Consider the following 20,041-nt stretch of genomic DNA (forward strand, 5'->3'; position numbering starts at 1 on the left):
CCCACAGAGCCTAGGAAAAGGTAGGATCCTTGGAGCTGGGGTTAGAGGCAGTCGTGATTGATTCTCCTGACATTGGATCTAGGAACCAAATGGGTCCTTTGGGAGAGAGCAGTTAATGTTCTTAAGAACTGAGTAATCGGGGCTGGGGATTTAGCTCAGTGGTAGAGCGCTTACCTAGGAAGCGCAAGGCCCTGGGTTCAGTCCCCAGCTCCGGAAAAAAAAGAACCAAAAAAAAAAACAAAAAAACTGAGTAATCTCTCTAGCCCCTGCTTCATTTTATTTAAGTGCATTTCATTTTTTTATTCAATAGTTTATTGGTGAGTTTATACAGGCAAGGAGGCTCAAACCTGTGATCTCAGGTCTTGGGAGCCTGAGGCTAAAGGAATGTAGTTATTTTGTTAGTAGCAAAGATATTCAAGGAGAAACACTTGTGCCCCTCCCTCTGGCTTTAAGACTATTGAGACAGTGGGCCCCCAGGAATTTTGTGCAGTGAGAAACGAATGGCAGAAGCCCGTGCTATTGGATGAGGAACTTGTTTCCCAGTTTTTTTTTTTTTTTTTTTTTTTTTGGTTCTTTTTTTCGGAGCTGGGGACCGAACCCAGGGCCTTGCGCTTCCTAGGCAAGCGCTCTACCACTGAGCTAAATCCCCAGCCCCTGTTTCCCAGTTTTTACAGAGTTCTGGCTTGTTAACCACCTGGCAGTAGACACTAGAGCTGAGACACTGTGGGTCAGCAATGGGTGCACTGTGCCTTGGCCGGGACTGCATACGGTCTGCCTTCATTTAACCCTAAATGGCTTATTAGGACCAGAAGGTGGACTTGAGGTGGTGGGAGCGGAGTGTCGAAGGAGGGAGTGGTGTGTAGGGCCATCGAACTTCTTTGTTCCTCTTCCCAGCATGACCACTTTGAAGAAGTTTCTTTTCTTGTCTTTTCGCTGTTTTATTGAGGATTATCGGCCAGTCCTAGGTCGTTGGCTCTTCTGGGGCCTAGGCACAGACACTAACAGCTTTGATAACAGGATCGCCATAGCCATGCCTAGGTATGTACCGAGTTCCAAGAGTCTAGGGGTGTAGAGCAAAAAATGGCAAAATTTAAAAACACATTGTCAGGGGAGGGGGAAGGGTTGGGGGAAAAACAACAACAACAACAACAACAACAACACCACATTGTCATCTTCCTGGATCCTGTTAAATAGGCACCTGAGCCACTTGTCCTGGGTTTGAAAGTTCAGAAATAATGGATCCCTGCCATCAGACTTGCTGTGCTTAGCAGGAGTAGAAGTAAGTACAAGATAGGGAAATGGCGCTAAGTACAGTACGAGATAGGGCATCAGGAAATGTTTCCCAAAATAAAAGGCCCCAGCCAGGCTTGGAAGGGTAAATAAAAAGGATATGGGAAAGCAGAACAAATGAACATTTAAATATTCTGACTATTATGGGCTAGTAAAGGCCATTTTGTGGGCAGAACTAGTGTCCTCTCTTCCTTGACTCCTCATAGCAGGCTCTATGACTCCTGGAGCGGAGGTTGTACTGTGGCAAACAGGCCTCAGCGGATGTGCCCATGTATGCTTCTCGCTGGCTATGGATGCTCTAGCTGAGAACAGGAGGCTCCTTTGGAGCATAAGCCTCCCACAGGGCGCTCCTGGGGCGCTTGTCCTGGAATTACCCAAGCCAGCAACAAAGCTTCCTTTTCTTCTTTAAAGCAAGCCAGCGGGATGGGATGTCTGCTAGTCTTTGTGCTGAGAGCAGACCAACAAGCATCCAGTGACTAGCACAAAAGCATTGATAGCCTACAGTGAAAAAGTAGGCCGGCACCCAGGCCCGCTCTTTAGAAGGCCCATCCAGAGAGCAGGGGTCCAACAAGCCTGTATTTGGCTATTTTGACACTGATACTAGTTTTTGATTATTGCTGACACAGTGCGTTAGATAGGATCCTGGGATCTCTCTCTGTTGCTCCGAACGTCTCAATCTGGAGACCCTTTCCTTGGCTAACATGCCTTACTTTCAGTCATAGTTGAGGGCGGGGCAGGGTCTGTCTCCCGTGGCATCCTGAGTTCTTTATCTGAGATATCAGGTGAAATCAGGATTCTTAACTTCAGAAAGGATTTCAGGAAGAGCCAGTATGAAGCGAAGTGGAGTTTATTAAAAGGAGATTGTAGCATAGACTTAAGCATAGGGTTCACAGAGAGATGGGGAAGGAAGGTTAGAGATTTGCACCTCTTTGTATTTACAATAGCTGTGTATGTCATTTTGGTGGGTTCTGAAGTTGTATCCTCAAAGAGTTGCTAAGGAATTCAAATTAGACTGCAAGGTGACTCTTAAGGTGTTTGGATAAGGTTTCAGTTGATTGCCATTAACAGTCTCATTTGAAATTGCCTCTAAATAAATGGAGCGCTGTCTCTGTGTTGGCAGTCTTCACAGCAAACATTACTATGATAGAATTATTTTTTAAGCATTTCTTATATTGTATGTGTATATGCATACATCTTAAAAAATTTAAAATTGGGGTTGGGGATTTAGCTCAGTGGTAGAGCGCTTGCCTAGCAAGCGCAAGGCCCTGGGTTCGGTCCCCAGCTCCGAAAAAAAAAAATAAATAAAAAAGAAAAAAGAAAAAAAAATTTAAAATTACATTTATATGTGTGCACATGTATGTACATATAAGCGCACACAGATACCACAGCATGAATACAGAGGTGATAGGACGCTTGCAGGAATCTGTTCTTTTTCCAGCATGTGGGTCCCAGGAATCAAACTGGTCATCAAGCTTGGTGGCAGTCGCTCTACCTGCCTGGGCTTGCATTCACACTCCTCCTGTCTCCACCTCCTGAGAAGGGTGGAACACCATAGGTAGCCCCAGTGACCTTTATGAAATGCAGGCTGGGCTGTGTTAGCGTACAATGTGAGTAATGTACAGCGCAGCTGAGGACCAGAGGGCCACACCAAAGTGCTGACAGGGCCATTTGACCTCTCAAGGCTGTGGAGGGGGCCTTCGCTTTCCCCTGATTCTCGTAGGTGATACCAGTCCTGAGTGTTCTTCAGCTCATAATGTGTGAACCCAATTTTTTTGGTTCTTTTTTTCGGAGCTGGGGACGGAACCCAGGGCCTTGCGCTTCCTAGGCAAGCGCTCTACCACTGAGCTAAATCCCCAACCCCGTGAACCCAATTTTTGCCTTTAATATCATGTGTTATTTTCTCCAGAGGAGCTGATGCCCTCCTCTGGCTTCTGAGGAGTCCCTCATGTGCACACATGAGGTGCACATACATGTGAGAACAAAACACCCATACATAAAGTAGTTTCAAAAATGTGAAAAAGTAGACATTCTGTGTAATACATGGGCTTTCTTGCTATACTAAATTCTAGTTTCATCTTAACTCTTTAATTTCATCTCCTCATTTATAAAGAACAAAAAAAAAATCTAGTCTGGTCTTTGTACTTTCTTCCTCTGTGGTTCTTTTTGCATTGGACGTCTTTCTCACTCCCAGTTCTACCTATGGGTTACTAGGAAATGGGACTCCATCCAGGGCAATTAGTGAGTGTTAGGTGGGTGTGGAGCAAAAAAGGGTATTTCGTTGTAAAGAATGGACAATGTGCAGGTCACTTGGCTAATAAGAAAGGCTTTGTAAACTATACTCAGGGTTGTGAGCGCTGTTGGTGGTGGTGGTGTTTTTGAGATGGGGTCTCATGTAACCTCAAGCTTGCTATATAGCGAAGGCTTGGTCTTGAATTCCAATTCCCCTGCCTCTGCCTCCCAAGAACTACTTTTAAGCGTGTATGGCTGTTTTGTGTACATGTATGTCTGGGCCCCATGTGCTTTCCTGATACCTGCAGAGGCCCGATGAGGATGTCAGGTCCCTTAGATGTGGAGTTAGAGCCTGTTTAGAGCCCCTGTGTAGGTGCTGGGAATTGAGCCTGGGTCCTCAGGAAGAGCAGCTAGTGCTCGTAACTGCTAAGCTTCTCTTTTGTTCCCATCTGCTGACATTTTCAGTTTTAGTCCAAGAGTAAGAGAAGATCTTTGAATAATGTATCAGTGGAGCAGGTTTAGATTGGCATGTGCTATATATAATTCCAGTGTTTGGGAGGCAGAGGCATGAATATTGCATGTTTGTTCAAGGCTAGCCTGGGCTACCATCACTTCTACCTGTGATCTGGACTGAAGTATGAACTAATCTTAAGTGTTTTCACTTGATAGATTTTCAGCCTTTTGTGGGTAAATGAATAGAATGTATGGACTTTCTCAGCACAGTCCTGTTACTTCGATGGCAGTAGGTGGCCTCTGCACAGGTGGCAGCATTTACCCCATGAGTAAGTGCTGTGGGTTCAGTCCACATGAGCACATTTGTTGAAAAGTAGAAGCTAAGTCACAAGTCTGAAAGAGCTGGGTGGGTGGCACACAGTCTTCATCCTGGCACTTGAGGCAGAGGCAGGTGGATCTCTGTGAGTTCTAGGCCAGTCTGGTCTACACAGTGAGTTATAGGACAGCCAGGGCTACACAGAGAAATCCTGTCTCAAATTTAAAAAAAAGAGTTTGAAAGGATTCCAGGAGGAGTAATGGTATCCATGCTGGGATTTTGGTAGTCTTGGCTCTGGAGTAGCTCAGTTAGTGGAATGCCTATTGATAAGCTAAGCCCTGGGTTTGATCCAAGAAGCTCATAAAACTGGGTATGGTGAACTGCCTTAATCCCAGCGTTGAGGAGGCAGAAACAAGCATATCTCTGTGAATTCCCGGCTAGACCGGGCTCTGTAGTGAGACTTTGTCTCAAACAGACAGCAATAACAACAAAAACAGGAAACCGGAAGCCAAACGGGGTGTGGCAGTGCACACCTGTATAATCCAGTACTTAGAAGGCAGAGGCCGGAGATACGGCTCCACGACTGCCTAGCCAGGGCTATCCAATGAGATCCTATCTCAAAAAGTGAGGACCCTGGTTCAGTTCCCAGCACCCACACCAGGCAGCTTACAACTAACTGCCTGTTAACTCCAGCTCAGGGGGTCTGATGCCCTTTTGTGGCCTTCATTGGGACCTGCATTCTCATAAGTCAAAATAAAACCAAAAAATAGATTATTTTTTTTAAACAGGGTCACCCTGGCTAACCTGGAACTCACAGAGATCCTCTGCCTTCTTAGGGCTTGGATTAAAGGCACACACTACTAATGATGGCTTTGAATTCATATGCTCAAATGATCCTCCAGCCTCAGCCTACAGAGTAATGGGGGACAGATGGGCAGATTGTTTTTGTTGTTGTCTGGGATCACTATGTAGCCTGGAACATGTAGTTAGGCTAGCTTTGAATTTACAGGATTTTACTCTTTTCATCCAAGGACCACCAAAGACAATCCCTTAATACTAGTGCATTGGGTATTAGCCTTTTATTTGTTTGGTTTTTTTTTTTTTTTTTTTTTGGTTCTTTTTTTCGGAGCTGGGGACCGAACCCAGGGCCTTGCGCTTCCTAGGTAAGCACTCTACCACTGAGCTAAATCCCCAGCCCCTATTTGTTTGGTTTTTAAAGACAAGGTTTTACTATGTAGCTCCGACTATCGTGGAACATAGACCAGCTGTCCTTGAACTCACAGAGGTCTCCCTGCCTCTGCTTCCCGAGTGCGGAGACTAAAAGTGTACCTGGCTTCACTGAAGTTTTTTTTTTTTTTTTAAACAACTCTTCCAAGATAGTAACTTCAGAGCTTAGCTGAAAAGAAGCAGGTTTTGGTATAGATAAAATTGACATAGGTATCATTTAGCAGTCACTGAACATTTAACAGGTACTGAAGTCATTTAACAGGTACCTTTAACTCTCACTTGAGAGGTAAGGCAAGAAGATCAAGAGTTCAAATTCATTTTCAGCTATCTGGCAAGTTTGAGGCCAGCCTAGACTGAAGAGACCCTGCCTCAAAAAAAAAAAAAAAAAAAAAAAAAAAAAAAAAAAAAAAAAAAACCCAGCAACTAAAATTAAAAATTCTGTAAGGTATTTAAGTATGTCCAGAGTGTTGGCTTGTTCCATCATAGGAGAACCCCAGAGGATTGCCTGTGAAAAGTTGAATGCACAGCGTGTGATCCCCACCAGGAAAGCTGGCCGTGCTAGTGCAGCTGTTCTCGTCTTGGCTTTCCTGCAGAGGGATTTGTTCAGAGGCTGCACAGCTGAGTCTGCTCTGGGAGTCGCTTATGGGGAAGTGAACGTTCCTGCTAATGGGGCACACAGTGTTTAGCAACCTAGAAATCTTCCTTGTTGGCAGATCTTAAACTTCCTTTCTTCATACATGCATGCATGGATCTTGAGACATCGAGAAGTTGTGGTTTTTGAGGGCTCAGAGGCTTATCAGGCCTGCCAATGAGTTCTCCAGCATCAGGCAAGACAAATGGATTGTGGAAAAAAAGATTCTTTTTTGTTTCCCTCCCTGGACCTCATTTCTCCTTTCTGTCCTGCCTGGGAAAGCCAGAGTCTATTAGTCACTCTGAATCCTCATCTTGTCTCGCCTTTTCTTTGCTCTCCACCTTCTGGCTTTGGATTTGGCTCTTCCCTCCCTCTCTTCCTGTCTTTTCTTTTTAAACAGGATCCAGCTAGTTCATGCTGGCTTTGACTCTTATCTTGTCTTAGCTCGCAAGTATTCCAAGTATAGATGTGAGCCACCACACCCAACCAAGGTTGACACATATTTGTAAATGCCTGTTTCTCTGACCGGAAACCAAGAGGCTCACTATCACCGGGCCTTCAGAGAATGCAAACAGACACACTCTTAGTCTCTTCTGCCTGAGTGGTTCCGGTCACGTCCTGATGCCACCATGTCAAAGACTGGTTCTTTAGATGCTTGGCTCTCAAGATGATAAATGTTTGCCGACACAATCAGATGTTGGCCTCATTGCTCCCATGTACAAGTTGGAGTTTACAAGTTTGGTTTCTTTTCAGTAATAGACACCTCTATTCTGAACTTGGGCAGAGAGTCGCCTAGAGTGAGGAGTCGTGTTAATGCTTTCCTCACACCCTGTTGTAAGATTTCCAAGGTGGATCACAAAGAGGACTAAGCAGGCTAACAGGTTTTCCTTGTGAGGGTTAGGAGGCATATTTTTAGCTGTTCTCTCTGCCTTGCCTCGCCTTCACACAGGAGATCTGATGTGCTGTCCAGTGCTGCCCCCAACTGGTTCTCTGTGGAGCTTCTGTCACCATGTTCTTTTCAAACAAACAAACAAACAAACAAACAAACAAACAGATTGTGAGTTGGGCAGATCGGGTGTGACTGACTGCCTGATACATGGGGACACTGAAGAACAGCTAACCTTATTAGTTGATTTCCTTTTCAAAAATGAAATCACTCATAGAAGGCATAATTGGACAAAAATTCAATTCAAATTTCTTTTCTGTTTTAGGTCCTCTAGTCACTTCTTTTTTTTTTTTTTTTTTTTGGTTCTTTTTTTGGAGCTGGGGACCGAACCCAGGGCCTTGCGCTTCCTAGGTAAGCGCTCTACCACTGAGCTAAATCCCCAGCCCCCCTCTAGTCACTTTTAAAAGATTTATTTGGGGGTTGGGGATTTAGCTCAGTGGTAGAGCACTTGCCTAGCAAGCACAAGGCCCTGGGTTCGGTCCCCAGCTCTGAAAAAAAAAAAAGATTTATTTGTTTTCCTATTTTGTCTATATGAGTGCTCTGTCTTTATGTATACCAGAAGAGAGCATCAGATCACAGATGTTTGCAAGACACCATGTAGTTGCTGGGAATTAAATTCAGGACTTCCAGAAGAGCAGTCAAGTGCTTTTAACCACTAAGCCATCTCTCCAGCCCAAGTAAATTCATCTTTGAGTTCCTTTTCGGTGAAGTTCTCTCATTCAAATGCTATGACCACTGGCTCCTTGTATAATGAATGTAGTTGTAAAAAGATGTACTCTGGGGCTGGAGAGATGGCTCAGCGGTTAAGAGCACCCAACTACTCTTCCAGAGGTCCTGAGTTCAATTCCCAGCAACCACATGGTGGCTCACAACCATCTGTAAAGAGATCTGATGCCCTCTTCTGGTGCATCTGAAAACAGCAACAGTGTACTTATATATAATAAATGAATAAATCTTAAAAAAAAAAAAAAGATGTACTCTGGAGCCAGGCTCTAATCTGCCTGACTCTGCCCTTAATAATAGAATAACCTTAACCTTTGAATGTCTTTTGTAAAATGATAGCAATGCAGATAAGACTATGTACACATTCCAAAATTAGAAAAACTCTGAAATTGACATTTCAGACAAGGCTGCTCAGCCCATAGTAGGATCTATCCTGTAGGATTGTTGTATGGATTAAATGAGATAATGTATATAAAAACTTTAGAGGTGTTTAGTGTAGTATGAGCATTATATAAATATTCATCGGAAGTTTGTTGTTGGGACTGGAGAGATTGTTCAGCGGTTGAAAGCACTGGCTGTTCTTGCAGAGGATCAGGTTCAGTTCTGAGCACCCACATGGCAGCTCACAACTGTCTGTAACCCAAAGATGTGACGGCCTCACATAGACATGCATGCAGGCAAGACACTAATACACATAAAATAAAAATAAAGAAATTTAAAAAAGAATATATGTACTTTCTCTCTCCTCTCTCCCTCTCTCTCCTTAGAGTTTTACTGTGTAGCACTGTCGGGCCTGAAACTTACAGAGATCCGCCTCCCAAGTGGTGGATTAAAGACATGTGCCATCACACTTAGCTACTTTTTCAGTCCTTTTACTAAAAAGAAAGAAAGAAAAGAAAAGAAAGGAAGGAAGCAAGCAAGCATCGCGGGACCGAGAGTGGGTTAGAGGAGCACTTGCTCTTGCAGAGAGGCCTGGTTCCGTTCCCACTACTTACATGGTGGCGGTTGCTCACAACCGCCCATAACTCCAGCTCCAGGAGCTTCGACAGCCTCCTCTGACCTCTGGAAGTACCAGGCACACGGGTGTGCACAAAAGACCTGTAGGCAACACACACACATATCTTTTTAATTAAAAAATTATCACTGGGGCTGGAGAGATGGCTCAGAGGTTAAGAGCACTGACTGTTCTTCCAGAGGTCCTGAGTTCAAATCCCAGCAACCACATGGTGGCTCACAACATCTGTAATGGGATCTGATGCCTTCTTTTGGTGTCTGAAGACAGCTACAGTGTATTTACATATAATAAATAAATAAATCTTTAAAAAAAATTATCACCAAGCTGGATGTGATGGCACATTCAAGTTGGGGAGGGAGGATCCTGAGCTCAAGGCTAGCCTAGGTTGTATGGTGAGGCGAGTTCCAAACAAATAAAATGGCAACAAAACCCTCCCAAAGCAGTGCTTCAAGGATATGTGGGAATGACGGAGAACAGCACTTTCTTGGAAGAATCCATTCTTTAGTTCTTCCACAGCCCTGTCTCCTGCTCAGCTCACTTTGGTCTAACTCTGGTCTTAAGCAGTGAACTGAAACTGAACTGGTCTTAACTTTACTAACTGCTCTGGCATGGCAGTAAATAACGCCCAGTGTCCGGGTTGCAAATGACATTTTTTCCCAAACATATCTTACTTGATATACACAGCTATTTTATACTGTTGGCCATTTCCTTTTCGACTATTCTCTTCCTTTAGCTTCTATGGTGACATTCTGGCATGGTTTTTATTTGGTTTGGTTTTAGACAGGGTCTCACTGTGTAGGCCTGGCTGGCCTGGAATTCATTATGTAGACCTGAGATCTACCTGCCTCTGTCTCTTTAGTGCTGGAATTAACGGTGCCACAAACCTGGCTCAGGAGTGGAGCCTGGGAACTCCTACTCCTGCATTTACTTCCTAAACACTGCTCCAATGCACTCTTCCTTCATTTGTCTTCCTCTTTTCCTTTCCTGAGGATTCCGGTTTCTTACCTGCATGTTATCCAGGGCTATTTCCTCTTTTTCTTGGCATCAGTAATTACTCTAGCTCATGATTGTTATTTCCTAAGTTTTTGTCTCCTGTTCAACTTAATTCCCTTAAAAAAATAAGATTTCACTTTATACCAGGCTTAGAACTCACTGAGTAAGCCAGGTTGACCTTAAACTCATGGTAATCCTCCTGCTTCTGCTTTGTGGATGCTGAGGTTATAGCCATAAGGCAACGTGCCTGGTATAAAATGATTTTTTAATAAGGTGTTTGGTGGGAGTGGGGAACTGGACATGGCTGAGTAGCCCTTGCTGCTTTCTTTTGCAGAGGACGCAGGTTCAGTTCTGGGCATCCTCTTCTGGATTCAAAAAAAATGTAGAAAAGATCCAGGCACAGTAGTAGTACATGCCTGTAATCCCAGCACTTGGGAGGTCAAGGCAAAGTGGACAAATTCAAAGTCATCCCTGGCTACATAGTTTGAGGTTAGCCTGCACCACATGAGACACTGCCTCAAAGCTAAATAGATGGCTGGAGTGGTGGCTCAGTATTGAAGAATACTTGGTATTCTTCAGATGATCTAGGTTCAGTTCCCAGCACCCATGTGGTACCTCACCGCCATCTCAGTCCAGTTCCAGGGGATCTGGCACGCACTTCTGGTCTCCAAAGCATCAGTCAAGCATGTATGTGGTACACATGCACACATGCATGCAAACATTCATACACATAAAATAAAAATTAATAAACCTTTCATTTGACCTTACCGAAAAGGCAAAAAAGCAATGGAATAAATAAATCCTTAAAAAAAAACAGGGCTGGAGAGATGGCTCAGCAGTTAAGAGCACTGACTGCTCTTTCTAGAGGTCCTGAGTTCAATTCCCAGCAACCACATGGTGGCTCACAACCATCTAATGGGATCCTGTACCCTCTTCTGGTGTGTCTGAAGACAGCTACAGGGTACTCAAATAAAATAAAATAAATATTTAAAAAAATAAATAAACAAATGTTTCTAAGTGTTCACTCTTTCTGCTTTTACCACCAGCCTAAACATCTCTGATAAATACTTACTGGGCTTTCTTTCTCTTTCATAGTACATCAACTCTGGGAACCTGGAGCAGCTGCTAGACAGTAACCTGTATTTGCCTTGGACTGTGAGAGTGAAACTGGCCTATGACATAGCAGTGGGGCTCAGCTACCTTCACTTCAAAGGCATTTTCCACCGGGACCTCACGTCGAAGGTATGAAGGCGTTACTGTCATAACTGTGTTTGCTAAGGAATCTAGAAATCTAGATCTCTGTTCTAGATTTAATCAAAACATAACCCAATCCTTGTTATAGTTAATCCTTTGAAAGCATCTGTCTGGACTATGAACAATGATTTGATCTCCAGCACTGGATAGCAGCATAAGAATGAGAAGTTCAAGATCAGTCTCGGCTACAGACAGTGAGGCCAGCCTGGGCTGTCTAGAGCCTCTGTAACAATCAAAACCAAATCGGCCCCTGGCTGCTCATAGCAGCCATCTTTGAATGCCGAGCCAGGCAACGGCCACATCTTGAGAGCCTTTCCATTTGACTTTAGTCTCCTGTGTGTGTGCCGTGAGCGTGAGACAAGTGAACGCATGTTTGGAGTGCTCGGTGGACCACTGTGTGCTGACCCATTTTCTACTGTGTGATTGAGTTTCTACCTTCCTGCCAGGTCTTCTTTGATGTTAGCTGGTCACTGTAGTAGTGTTTTGTTGTCCACACTGCTGTGTGACCAGGTTAGAAAAGAGTTTCTTTCAGAGAAAGTTGGCCTTGTTACAAAGCAGGAACTGAAGGACTGCATGTCCCAGGATACTTCCTTGACAAGGCTCCCCTGCCAGCCTGAGACAGGGCTTCTCTGTATGTAGTCCTGGCTGTTCTGGAACTATCCATAGACCAGGCTGGCCTTGAACTCAGAGATTTGTCTGCCTCTGCTTCCTGGGATTAAAGGTGTGCGCCATGACAAGGCTTTTAAAATTATTTGAGCTAATGGAAGGACTGTAAGGCCACCTAGCATATGTAGTTTGATGCCTGCCCAAGAGCCACATTAAAGTCTTCTAAGGTTTGTTAGAGGGTTTGTTTTGCTTTGAAGATTTAATTTTATATGTATGAATATGTGCCTACATGTATGTATACACATCATGTGCATGACTGGTATGCAGAGACCAGAAGAGAGGTTCTGAAGAGATTGAAATTCCTGTCTACTGTAAGCATGTGGCTACAGGGACACAAACTTTGGTCCTCTGCAAGAGCAGCAAGCACTCTTTTTTTTTTCTTTTTCTTTTTTTTTTCTTTTTCTTTCTTTTTTTTTTCAGAGCTGGGGACCAAACCCAGGGCCTTGCGCTTGCTAGGCAAGCGCTCTACCACTGAGCTAAATCCCCAGCCCTGCAGCAAGCACTCTTAACTGCTGGCCATCTCTCCAGCTTGAGAATAGATGTTTCATACATATCCAAGAATAGTTCTCACTTTATTCCCTGCCCCAACATGGACATTGCACTCACATACGTGCATACATGCATCTAGCCAAAACACCTTTGGCTTTCTACTAAAAATATTATCTCTCCTAATGTGGAAGAGACTTACAAGTTATCACCCATTCTGCATGAATGTTCCTACGCCCGGATTCATGGATAAAGTAATAGAAAAGGGGAGTTTCTAACCTACAGTTACATAGTCTCGTGGAGAAATAACTAAAGGAGTTGGGTGCATGCCTTTAATCCCAGCACTCAGGAGGCCGAGGCAGGTGAATACTTGAGTTCGAGGCCAACCTGGTCTACATAGTGAGTTCCAAGACAGCTAGGGCTACACAGAAAAATCCTTTCAAGAGAGAGGGAACTAAACAAAACAGTATAGTGTAATTGAATATTCAGTTTCATGCACTGCAAGCTTTTATCACAGGGAAGATCACTCTAGGCGAAGGGGTTAAGTTTCCGGAGGAACACTGCCTAGTACTCAGCAGTTTAGCTCATTCTGTTTCTGTACCCTGAAAATATTTTGTCATTTGGGTTAGTGCCTTAGTTAGGGTTTTGCTGTTATGAACAGACACCATGACCAAAGCAGCTCTTGTAAGGACAACATTTATTTGGGGCTGGCTTACAGGTTCACAGGTTCAGTCCATTATCATCAAGGTGGGAGCAGGGCCGCATCCAGGCAGGTGTGGTGCAGGCAGAGCTGAGAGATCTACATCTTCATCTAAAGGCTGCTAACAATACTGGCCTCCAGGCAGCTAGAATGAGAGTCTCAACCCACAGCCAAAGTGGCACACCCACTCCAACAGGGCCACATCATCTAATCCTGCCACCCCCTGGGCCCAGCATATACAAACAATCAGTATTCTTTTTGTGCTTATTATTGTAAAAATGCTAAGCTCTCTGGGCACAGATAGGGATGCCTGTCATCTCATCCTGGTGAGGAGAGCTGGACATGACGGTCACTGTTGGAGGTTAGCTCAGGCTGTCTAGTGAGACCACCAACCCAAAAAACAAAAAGACCAAATAAGCAGATAAAGAGAACAAACTAAAACAGCCCAGAGGAACTACTGGGTAAGGTCACCAGCCTTTGGCTTTCCTAGTATGAGAGTAGGGATTCTATTTACCATTGGGCTTAAAACAAATGTAGGAGATGGCGCATCAGTTGAGGGTACTGGTGGTTCTTCCAGAGGGGACCTAGGTCTTCTCATCTTCAACGTGGTGGCTCACACCCTTCCGTGGTGCAGTGCCCTCTTCTGGCCTCTGCAGGCACGGCATACATACGGTGTTAGACGTACTTTTAAAAAGAAAGCTTAGGAACTTCCTTGTACTGCAATTGCAGACATGCAGCTCTACACACAGCAGGGTCCCTGTTTCTAGGCCTTACCTCCTTCAGTCTAGACTTTAATGTAGTATTGAGGATACTTGGAAATGGTGAGATTAAGTGAGGTCTATGGTATAGGCCGTTCCCTAGAATAACTTTAAACTGAAAACGGTAGATTCATTTGTTCTTGTTTTGCATTGCTTGAAGTTGAACATGGAGCTGTATTCATGGTAGGTAGGCACTCTACCACTGAGCGATCTCACTAACCCTCTTTTATGTAACTGTAAGTGGCCCCAAATTTGTTGTATGGCCTAGGTTGATCTCTAACTTAGCAATCCTGTCTCGGCCTCCTTGGTGCTGGAATTAAAGGTACGAGCCACCATGCCTAGCCTTGTTGGTTTTTTATGATTTTTTTTTTATTTTATGTACGTTGGTGTTTTGCCTGTGAAGGTGTCAGGTCTCCTGGAACTGGAGTTACAGACAGTTGTGAGCTGCCATGTGGGTGCTGGAAATTGAACCTGGCTAGTGCTCTTAACTTCTAAGCCATTTCTCCAGCCTCTGTTATTAACTTGCCCACATATAGACATACCCATATATATATATACATATACATATACATATATGTACATATATATACATAATTTCAAATAATAAATATATTTAAAAAGCACAAAGGTATCAGAGGGTGGGAGCAGACAGAGAGAGAGGGCTCCGTGGGTAAAATTACTTGCCACCAAGCTTGATGACCCAAGCTCTACCCTCATGGTAGAAGAAACACGTTTGCTATGTGCGTTCCTGTAGACACACACGCACGCATGCGCACACAAACATACACACACACAATTTAAAATGTACCAGGGTATGATGACTCATGTTTATAATCTAATCCTGGCATTCAAGGTAGCTGAGGATAAGACTGGAGGATCACAAGTTCAAGACCAGTTTGAGCTACATGGGAGACACTGTCCTAAAACAGGAGATGCGGAAGCTTGAGAGATGCAGGGAGTGGCTGTTAGAGCACCTAGAGTTATTACCTATTTTTTTCCTTCTGAGACAGGGTCTCACTATTTCTATTTAGCACTAAATGTCCTGCAACTCACTGTATAGACCAAGCTAGCCTCCAATTCACACAGATGCTTCTGCTTCTGCCTCTGAGCACTGAGATTAAAGTTATGTGTCACTACACCTGGTCAGTTTCTAGAAACTAAATCAAACAGCAGATAGGACATTAGACCAAGCCCTGGAGACAGAAGTCTAAGTTGTTGGTGAACCATGAAGAGGATGAGGGAGAGAAGTAATGGCTGTGAGCTGTCACTTCCTCACCGGCTGTGACCTATGCCTGGGGCTGTGACTAATAGGTTGGCATAGGACCCATCTTTTCATAAAGTCAGAGATCTGGAGTGCTGATCCAGCAGAACTTAGGAAGAGAGTCACTCAGGACAAGCACACGGACAGTCCTTGGGTGTCGCCCACTTTATTTCTCTGGGGTCCAGGATTGATTGTGACAAATAAGAGGCTCCTTTTAAAGTGCAGGGAAGAACAATGAGAGTACATCAAGATCAGAGTAAGCAGTTAATGTGTACCTGGTGTGCAATAAACAGGAGGTAACTCAGCCAGACTGGCAGCAGAGAGGGAGGGAGAACTGTTGGGTCACCTAGGGCCTTCCTGGCCCCACAAACGTTTCTGTGAGCCAAGAATGTGCTGCCTCTGGAAGAGGTGGGGTGTGGGTTCCCTGAGCATGGAGTGTCAGAGCTATTTCCACTACAGTTATTTGGGGAGAGCTAGTTGCAGCTTTGGGTTATTTGTAGGTCATTTGGGGGTCATTCTTTGTCTAGAGATGGCAGCATTTATTCAGTACCATGTCCTTAGCTTCTCCCACAAACCAACTAAGAATCTGCCCCAGAGATGTTCTTCTGGACTGTCAAAGGAGTGGCACAGAGGAACTCAGGGCGTTTGGTCATGACCTTTTGGTCAGTGAAAACTAGTGTATGTGAACTTCAGTAGCTGCCCTGGGCCTCCCTCATTTGGCAAGATTAGGGTTGGGATGGGTAACTGTATACTGAGAAAACAGCGAAGCCAGTGGCTTATACTCTGTCCTTCTACAGTACGTGGTAGTAAGCTTTGATTTTATTTACACAGGATTGCTCTGTGTAACAGTCTACAGTACATTATAGTAAGATTGATTTGAGACAGGATTTCTCTGTGTAACAGTCCTGACTCTCTTGGGACTCACTCTGTAGACTTGGCTAGCACTGAACTCACAGACATCCACCTGCCTCCGCCTCCGAAGTGCTGAAACTGAAGGCATGCACCTCCCCTGCCTGCATACATTATATAAGCTTTAAGACACAGGGTTTCTGTTTTACTTCCATACGTTTCTTTGACACTTAAGACCATGCTTAGTACTCAGAAAACAGGAACACTGCCTGGAGAACTGCTGGCTCGGCAGGTCAGTATGCACTGCTTCTGCAGAGGACTTGACCTCAGTTCCTCACACACGTGTCAGATGGGTTACGATCACCTGTAACTCCAGGTCCAAGGGAAGCAACACCCTCTTCTGGCCTTCACAGGCACTTACACTCACCCCACCCCACTTATACGTAGTTAAAAGGTAGGTGGATCTCTGTGAGTTCTAGGCCAGCCTGATCTACAGAGCAAGTTCTAGGATTGCCAAGGCTACATAGAGAAACCCTGTCTTGGGGGGAAGAAAAACTTAAAAAAAAAAATTGTGCTTTGGAAACTCAACACTTGGGAAGCGAAGGCTGGAGGATCAAGGTCATCCTCAGATATGTACCACATTTAAGGCCAACCTGGGCTCTATAGAAAATAAAAACAAGCATCCAAGTCCAAAATAGTGGTTTTGTCTGGGCATGGTGGCTCGTACCTTTAACCCTAGCACCCCAGAGGCAAATACCTCTGTATGCTGGAAGCTATCCTGGTCTACACTTCAAGTTCTAGGCCAGCCAAGGCTACATAGTGTGACTCTGTCCTGACAAACACACAAGTAAACAAGAGGTAATGGCCACGTCTGAGTTCTGGGTTTCTTCAGCTGCTAGGGCAGTCCTGCCCATGTTAATTGGTGCCCACTGTAGGGGGTGTGGAAGTTCCCCATCCACTTTCTCACACTGCCCTGGATGGGAAGAAGAATGCTGCATGCTTTCCTCAAGCCACACCTCCATAAGCATGGCTGACCAGAGCTCATTGCCTACCTCCAGCTTTTCCACTGGGGAGCTGGAGTCTCCCCCAACTGTCCTGTGAACCTGCTTCTGGTGTGCTACAAGAAGAAAAGAGATTCTGGACCATCACTCAGAAAAGTGTATGGGACCTTTTGCACACTTTTTCTTTTTCTTTTTGGATCAAATGATGACCGCTATATACTGATGTTCTATCCCTTTGCTTGTGGAGTATGTTGTTTATAGAAATATTTAGATGAAAGACAAAAAACAAAAACCAAAATAAAAAACTTGTTTGAAGCCAGAAATGAAACCTAAGGTAGTCACTGAGGATCCAGGATTATCCTGACTCAGTTGGCTTTTTCGGAGGTGGGGTAGATAGGGGGTATTAGGGTTCTCTAGAGCAATGGATGGTTCTCAACCTGTGGGTCATGACTTTGGCAAACCTTCAAAAATATTGACAATTCATGACAGTAGCAAAGTTAGTTATGAAATAGCAATAAAAATAGTTTTATGGTTGGGGGTCACCACAACATGAGGAACTGTACTAAAGGGCTGCAGCATTAGGAAGGCTGAGAACACTGGTTTGAGGGACAGAACTTACAGAACGAATAGATTAGAATAGTTTACAGGCTGTGGTCCACACAGTCCAACAATGGCTGTCTACCCACAGAGGTCCAAGAGTCCAGATGTTAGTGTTCAGTCTAATGTCTCAGCTGACCTTCGGGATTTGCCAGAATGTCAGAGTAGATCTAATGCCAGAGCAGGTGTGGGCACGTCAGTGCGAGTGAGAGCAAGCAGGCAAAGGGAGGAAGCTTCTTCTATGTCCTTTATGTAGGTTGCCAGCGGTGAGTGACACCGATTAGAGGTGGGTCTTCCCAACTCAAAGATCTGGATTAAAAGTGGCTCTTCCCACTTGAAATAATTTAGGGAAAAAAAAAATCTGTCACAGGTATTCCCAGCCACTTGGGTTTTAGTTAATTCCAGTCATACTCGACAATCATGAACAGTCATCGCACAGGATCTCATTATGTGCCCTGGCTAGCCTGGAACTTGCTGCCTCCCCAGTGCTGAGGTTAAAGGCTTGTCCCATCACACCCAACCTCATTTGCTATAGTAAAGCCCCCAGTTTTGACCTTGGGATCAGGCTAAGTGTGCAGTTCACCAATAAACAAGATATTCGTGTAGGGAGACGTAAGTGTTAACTCTGGCTGGCTAATCTCTTCTTCTAAGTGACCTTATTTTCTCTGCTTTGGGATCCCTAGAACTGCCTTATAAAGAGAGATGAAAACGGTTACTCTGCGGTGGTAGCTGATTTCGGCCTGGCTGAGAAGATTCCTGATGCTAGGTGAGTAACCCTAGTGGATACTAAGACCACAGGCAATGGTCAAACTAAGGGAAAATCCAGCTTCATTCCCAGAGGCCAGGATCTAGCCACAGCTCAGGTTCATTGCTTGAACTGACCCACCCTCGGGAGCAACAAAACCCCATCGGTCAAAAGATCTGCTTATTATAGTCAGGCATAGTGGCACACACCTGTAATCCCACTGCTTTCTGATCGTACGGTCAGACATGGTGGCACACTCTAAACCCAGTGCTTTCAAGGGAGAGGCAGAAGGATCACAGCAAATTTGAGCCCAGTAAGGGCTTTTATGAGCCTGTGTCTCAACAACCAAGACTTAAGGGCTGGGGGCATAGCTCAGTATAGTGCTTGTTCACTTCGAATGCACAAAACAAATCCCACTACCACCTAAACCAGGCATGGTGGTGCTTACCTGAGATCCCAGAACTCGGAAGGTGGAGCAGGAGGATCAGAAGCTAGAAGTCATCCTCCATTGCATATAGTCTAGGCTATGTGAAACCTTGGTTTGGTTTTGTTAATTCCTATTGTGCCAGGCACTGGAAAGTTTCTTTACTTCACAGTATAGGGAGTGAGAAGCTAGCTGTGGTGGGCTCACCTTTCTGGATGGCACCTGAGGTTCTCCGAGATGAACCTTACAATGAGAAGGTAAGTCCGGAGATTTTAAGGCCCAATTATCCTCTGTGGCCCAGGTAAGGATCTGTATCATTCATGCTAGCATCCGGCAGTTACCCAGTGGGTGACTTTTGGATAGAATATGGGTAATACAGCCTAGACCTAGGCTGTTAGAGATGGAGGTGAGGCAGGGAAGGTATCCCACTCCAAACTCCACTGAGGAAAACCGAGGTCTGACTCCTTACCAGGCAGACGTGTTCTCTTACGGTATCATCCTCTGCGAGATCATCGCCCGCATCCAGGCTGATCCGGACTATCTTCCCCGCACAGAGGTGAGCTGCTGAGTAGGACAAGCATTACAGGGATGGGTTGGTTTGACTACGGAGCTGTTTTATCCTTGGGGTGGAGTTGCTGGAACTACTTCTCTGAGGCAACTCCCAGCCTCTGAGCATGTGTATAATTAATGACTTTTCTCTTTGTGTCCCTTGTACATTTTTCCACCATATTCATCCACAGAATTTCGGGCTGGATTATGATGCTTTCCAGCACATGGTGGGAGACTGCCCCTCAGACTTCCTGCAACTCACCTTCAACTGCTGTAATGTGAGTTCTTTCTTCACCTGGCTTGGGTCCGGTCTGGCTGAGTCCTTTCCATTTAGTTAGGACTGTGGGGAAAGGCTACCCATTTGTCTCATAAGGAGCATGCCGTCAGCTGCCCCAGATGTGTAATACCAGCCATATTTATACTCTGGGCTGCACAGGCTCTCCAGAGAGCCCTGGACCATAGGAAGAAAAAAAATGTTTTTTATTTTTCATCCTCAGCCTGCAGGGTAAGCCCACAGGTGTCCCTTGAGTGCTGACCAAGCTTTGTCAGGTTTTATTTGTTGGGAGTACAGCACCAGCCAGTCCTAACGCAAGAGAAAACTTTAGTTACCCAACCTGAATCTTAAAAGATGCCAGAAACAGATTCACCCTTCATCTTTGGGGTGAGAAGTGGACTGTAGGGCTCATGGCTGGTTATGGATGCCTACAGATGGACCCCAAACTGCGCCCATCCTTTGAGGAGATTGGGAAGACCCTAGAGGAAATTATGAGCCGCTTACAGGAAGAAGAGTTGGAGAGAGACAGGAAGCTGCAGCCCACAGCTAAAGGTAAAAGATCAGATCCCCAAACCTCACCCCCAAAGGGAGGGGTGAGTCTGAGACATTCCCTCTAGGGAAAGGTCCTTGGTTCAGAAGTAGGAGGGCAGTGGT

General features: G+C 44.9%; 1 protein-coding gene across 6 annotated transcripts in view; it reads left to right on the plus strand.

Moving 5' to 3' along the window:
- Positions 1–20,041, plus strand: part of Tesk2 (testis associated actin remodelling kinase 2) — a 91,875-nt gene that overhangs the window by 69,992 nt on the left and 1,842 nt on the right. For all 6 annotated transcript variants that reach the window (XM_039109210.2, XM_039109209.2, XM_063287111.1 and 3 more), the window contains 6 exon segments: positions 10,919–11,065; positions 18,079–18,161; positions 18,737–18,821; positions 19,037–19,120; positions 19,305–19,391; positions 19,822–19,939. In XM_039109210.2, the coding sequence (XP_038965138.1) occupies positions 10,919–11,065; positions 18,079–18,161; positions 18,737–18,821; positions 19,037–19,120; positions 19,305–19,391; positions 19,822–19,939 (604 nt within the window).

The sequence above is a fragment of the Rattus norvegicus genome, chromosome 5 (genome assembly GCF_036323735.1).
Source record: "Rattus norvegicus strain BN/NHsdMcwi chromosome 5, GRCr8, whole genome shotgun sequence".
Classification (NCBI taxonomy): Eukaryota; Metazoa; Chordata; class Mammalia; order Rodentia; family Muridae; genus Rattus; species Rattus norvegicus.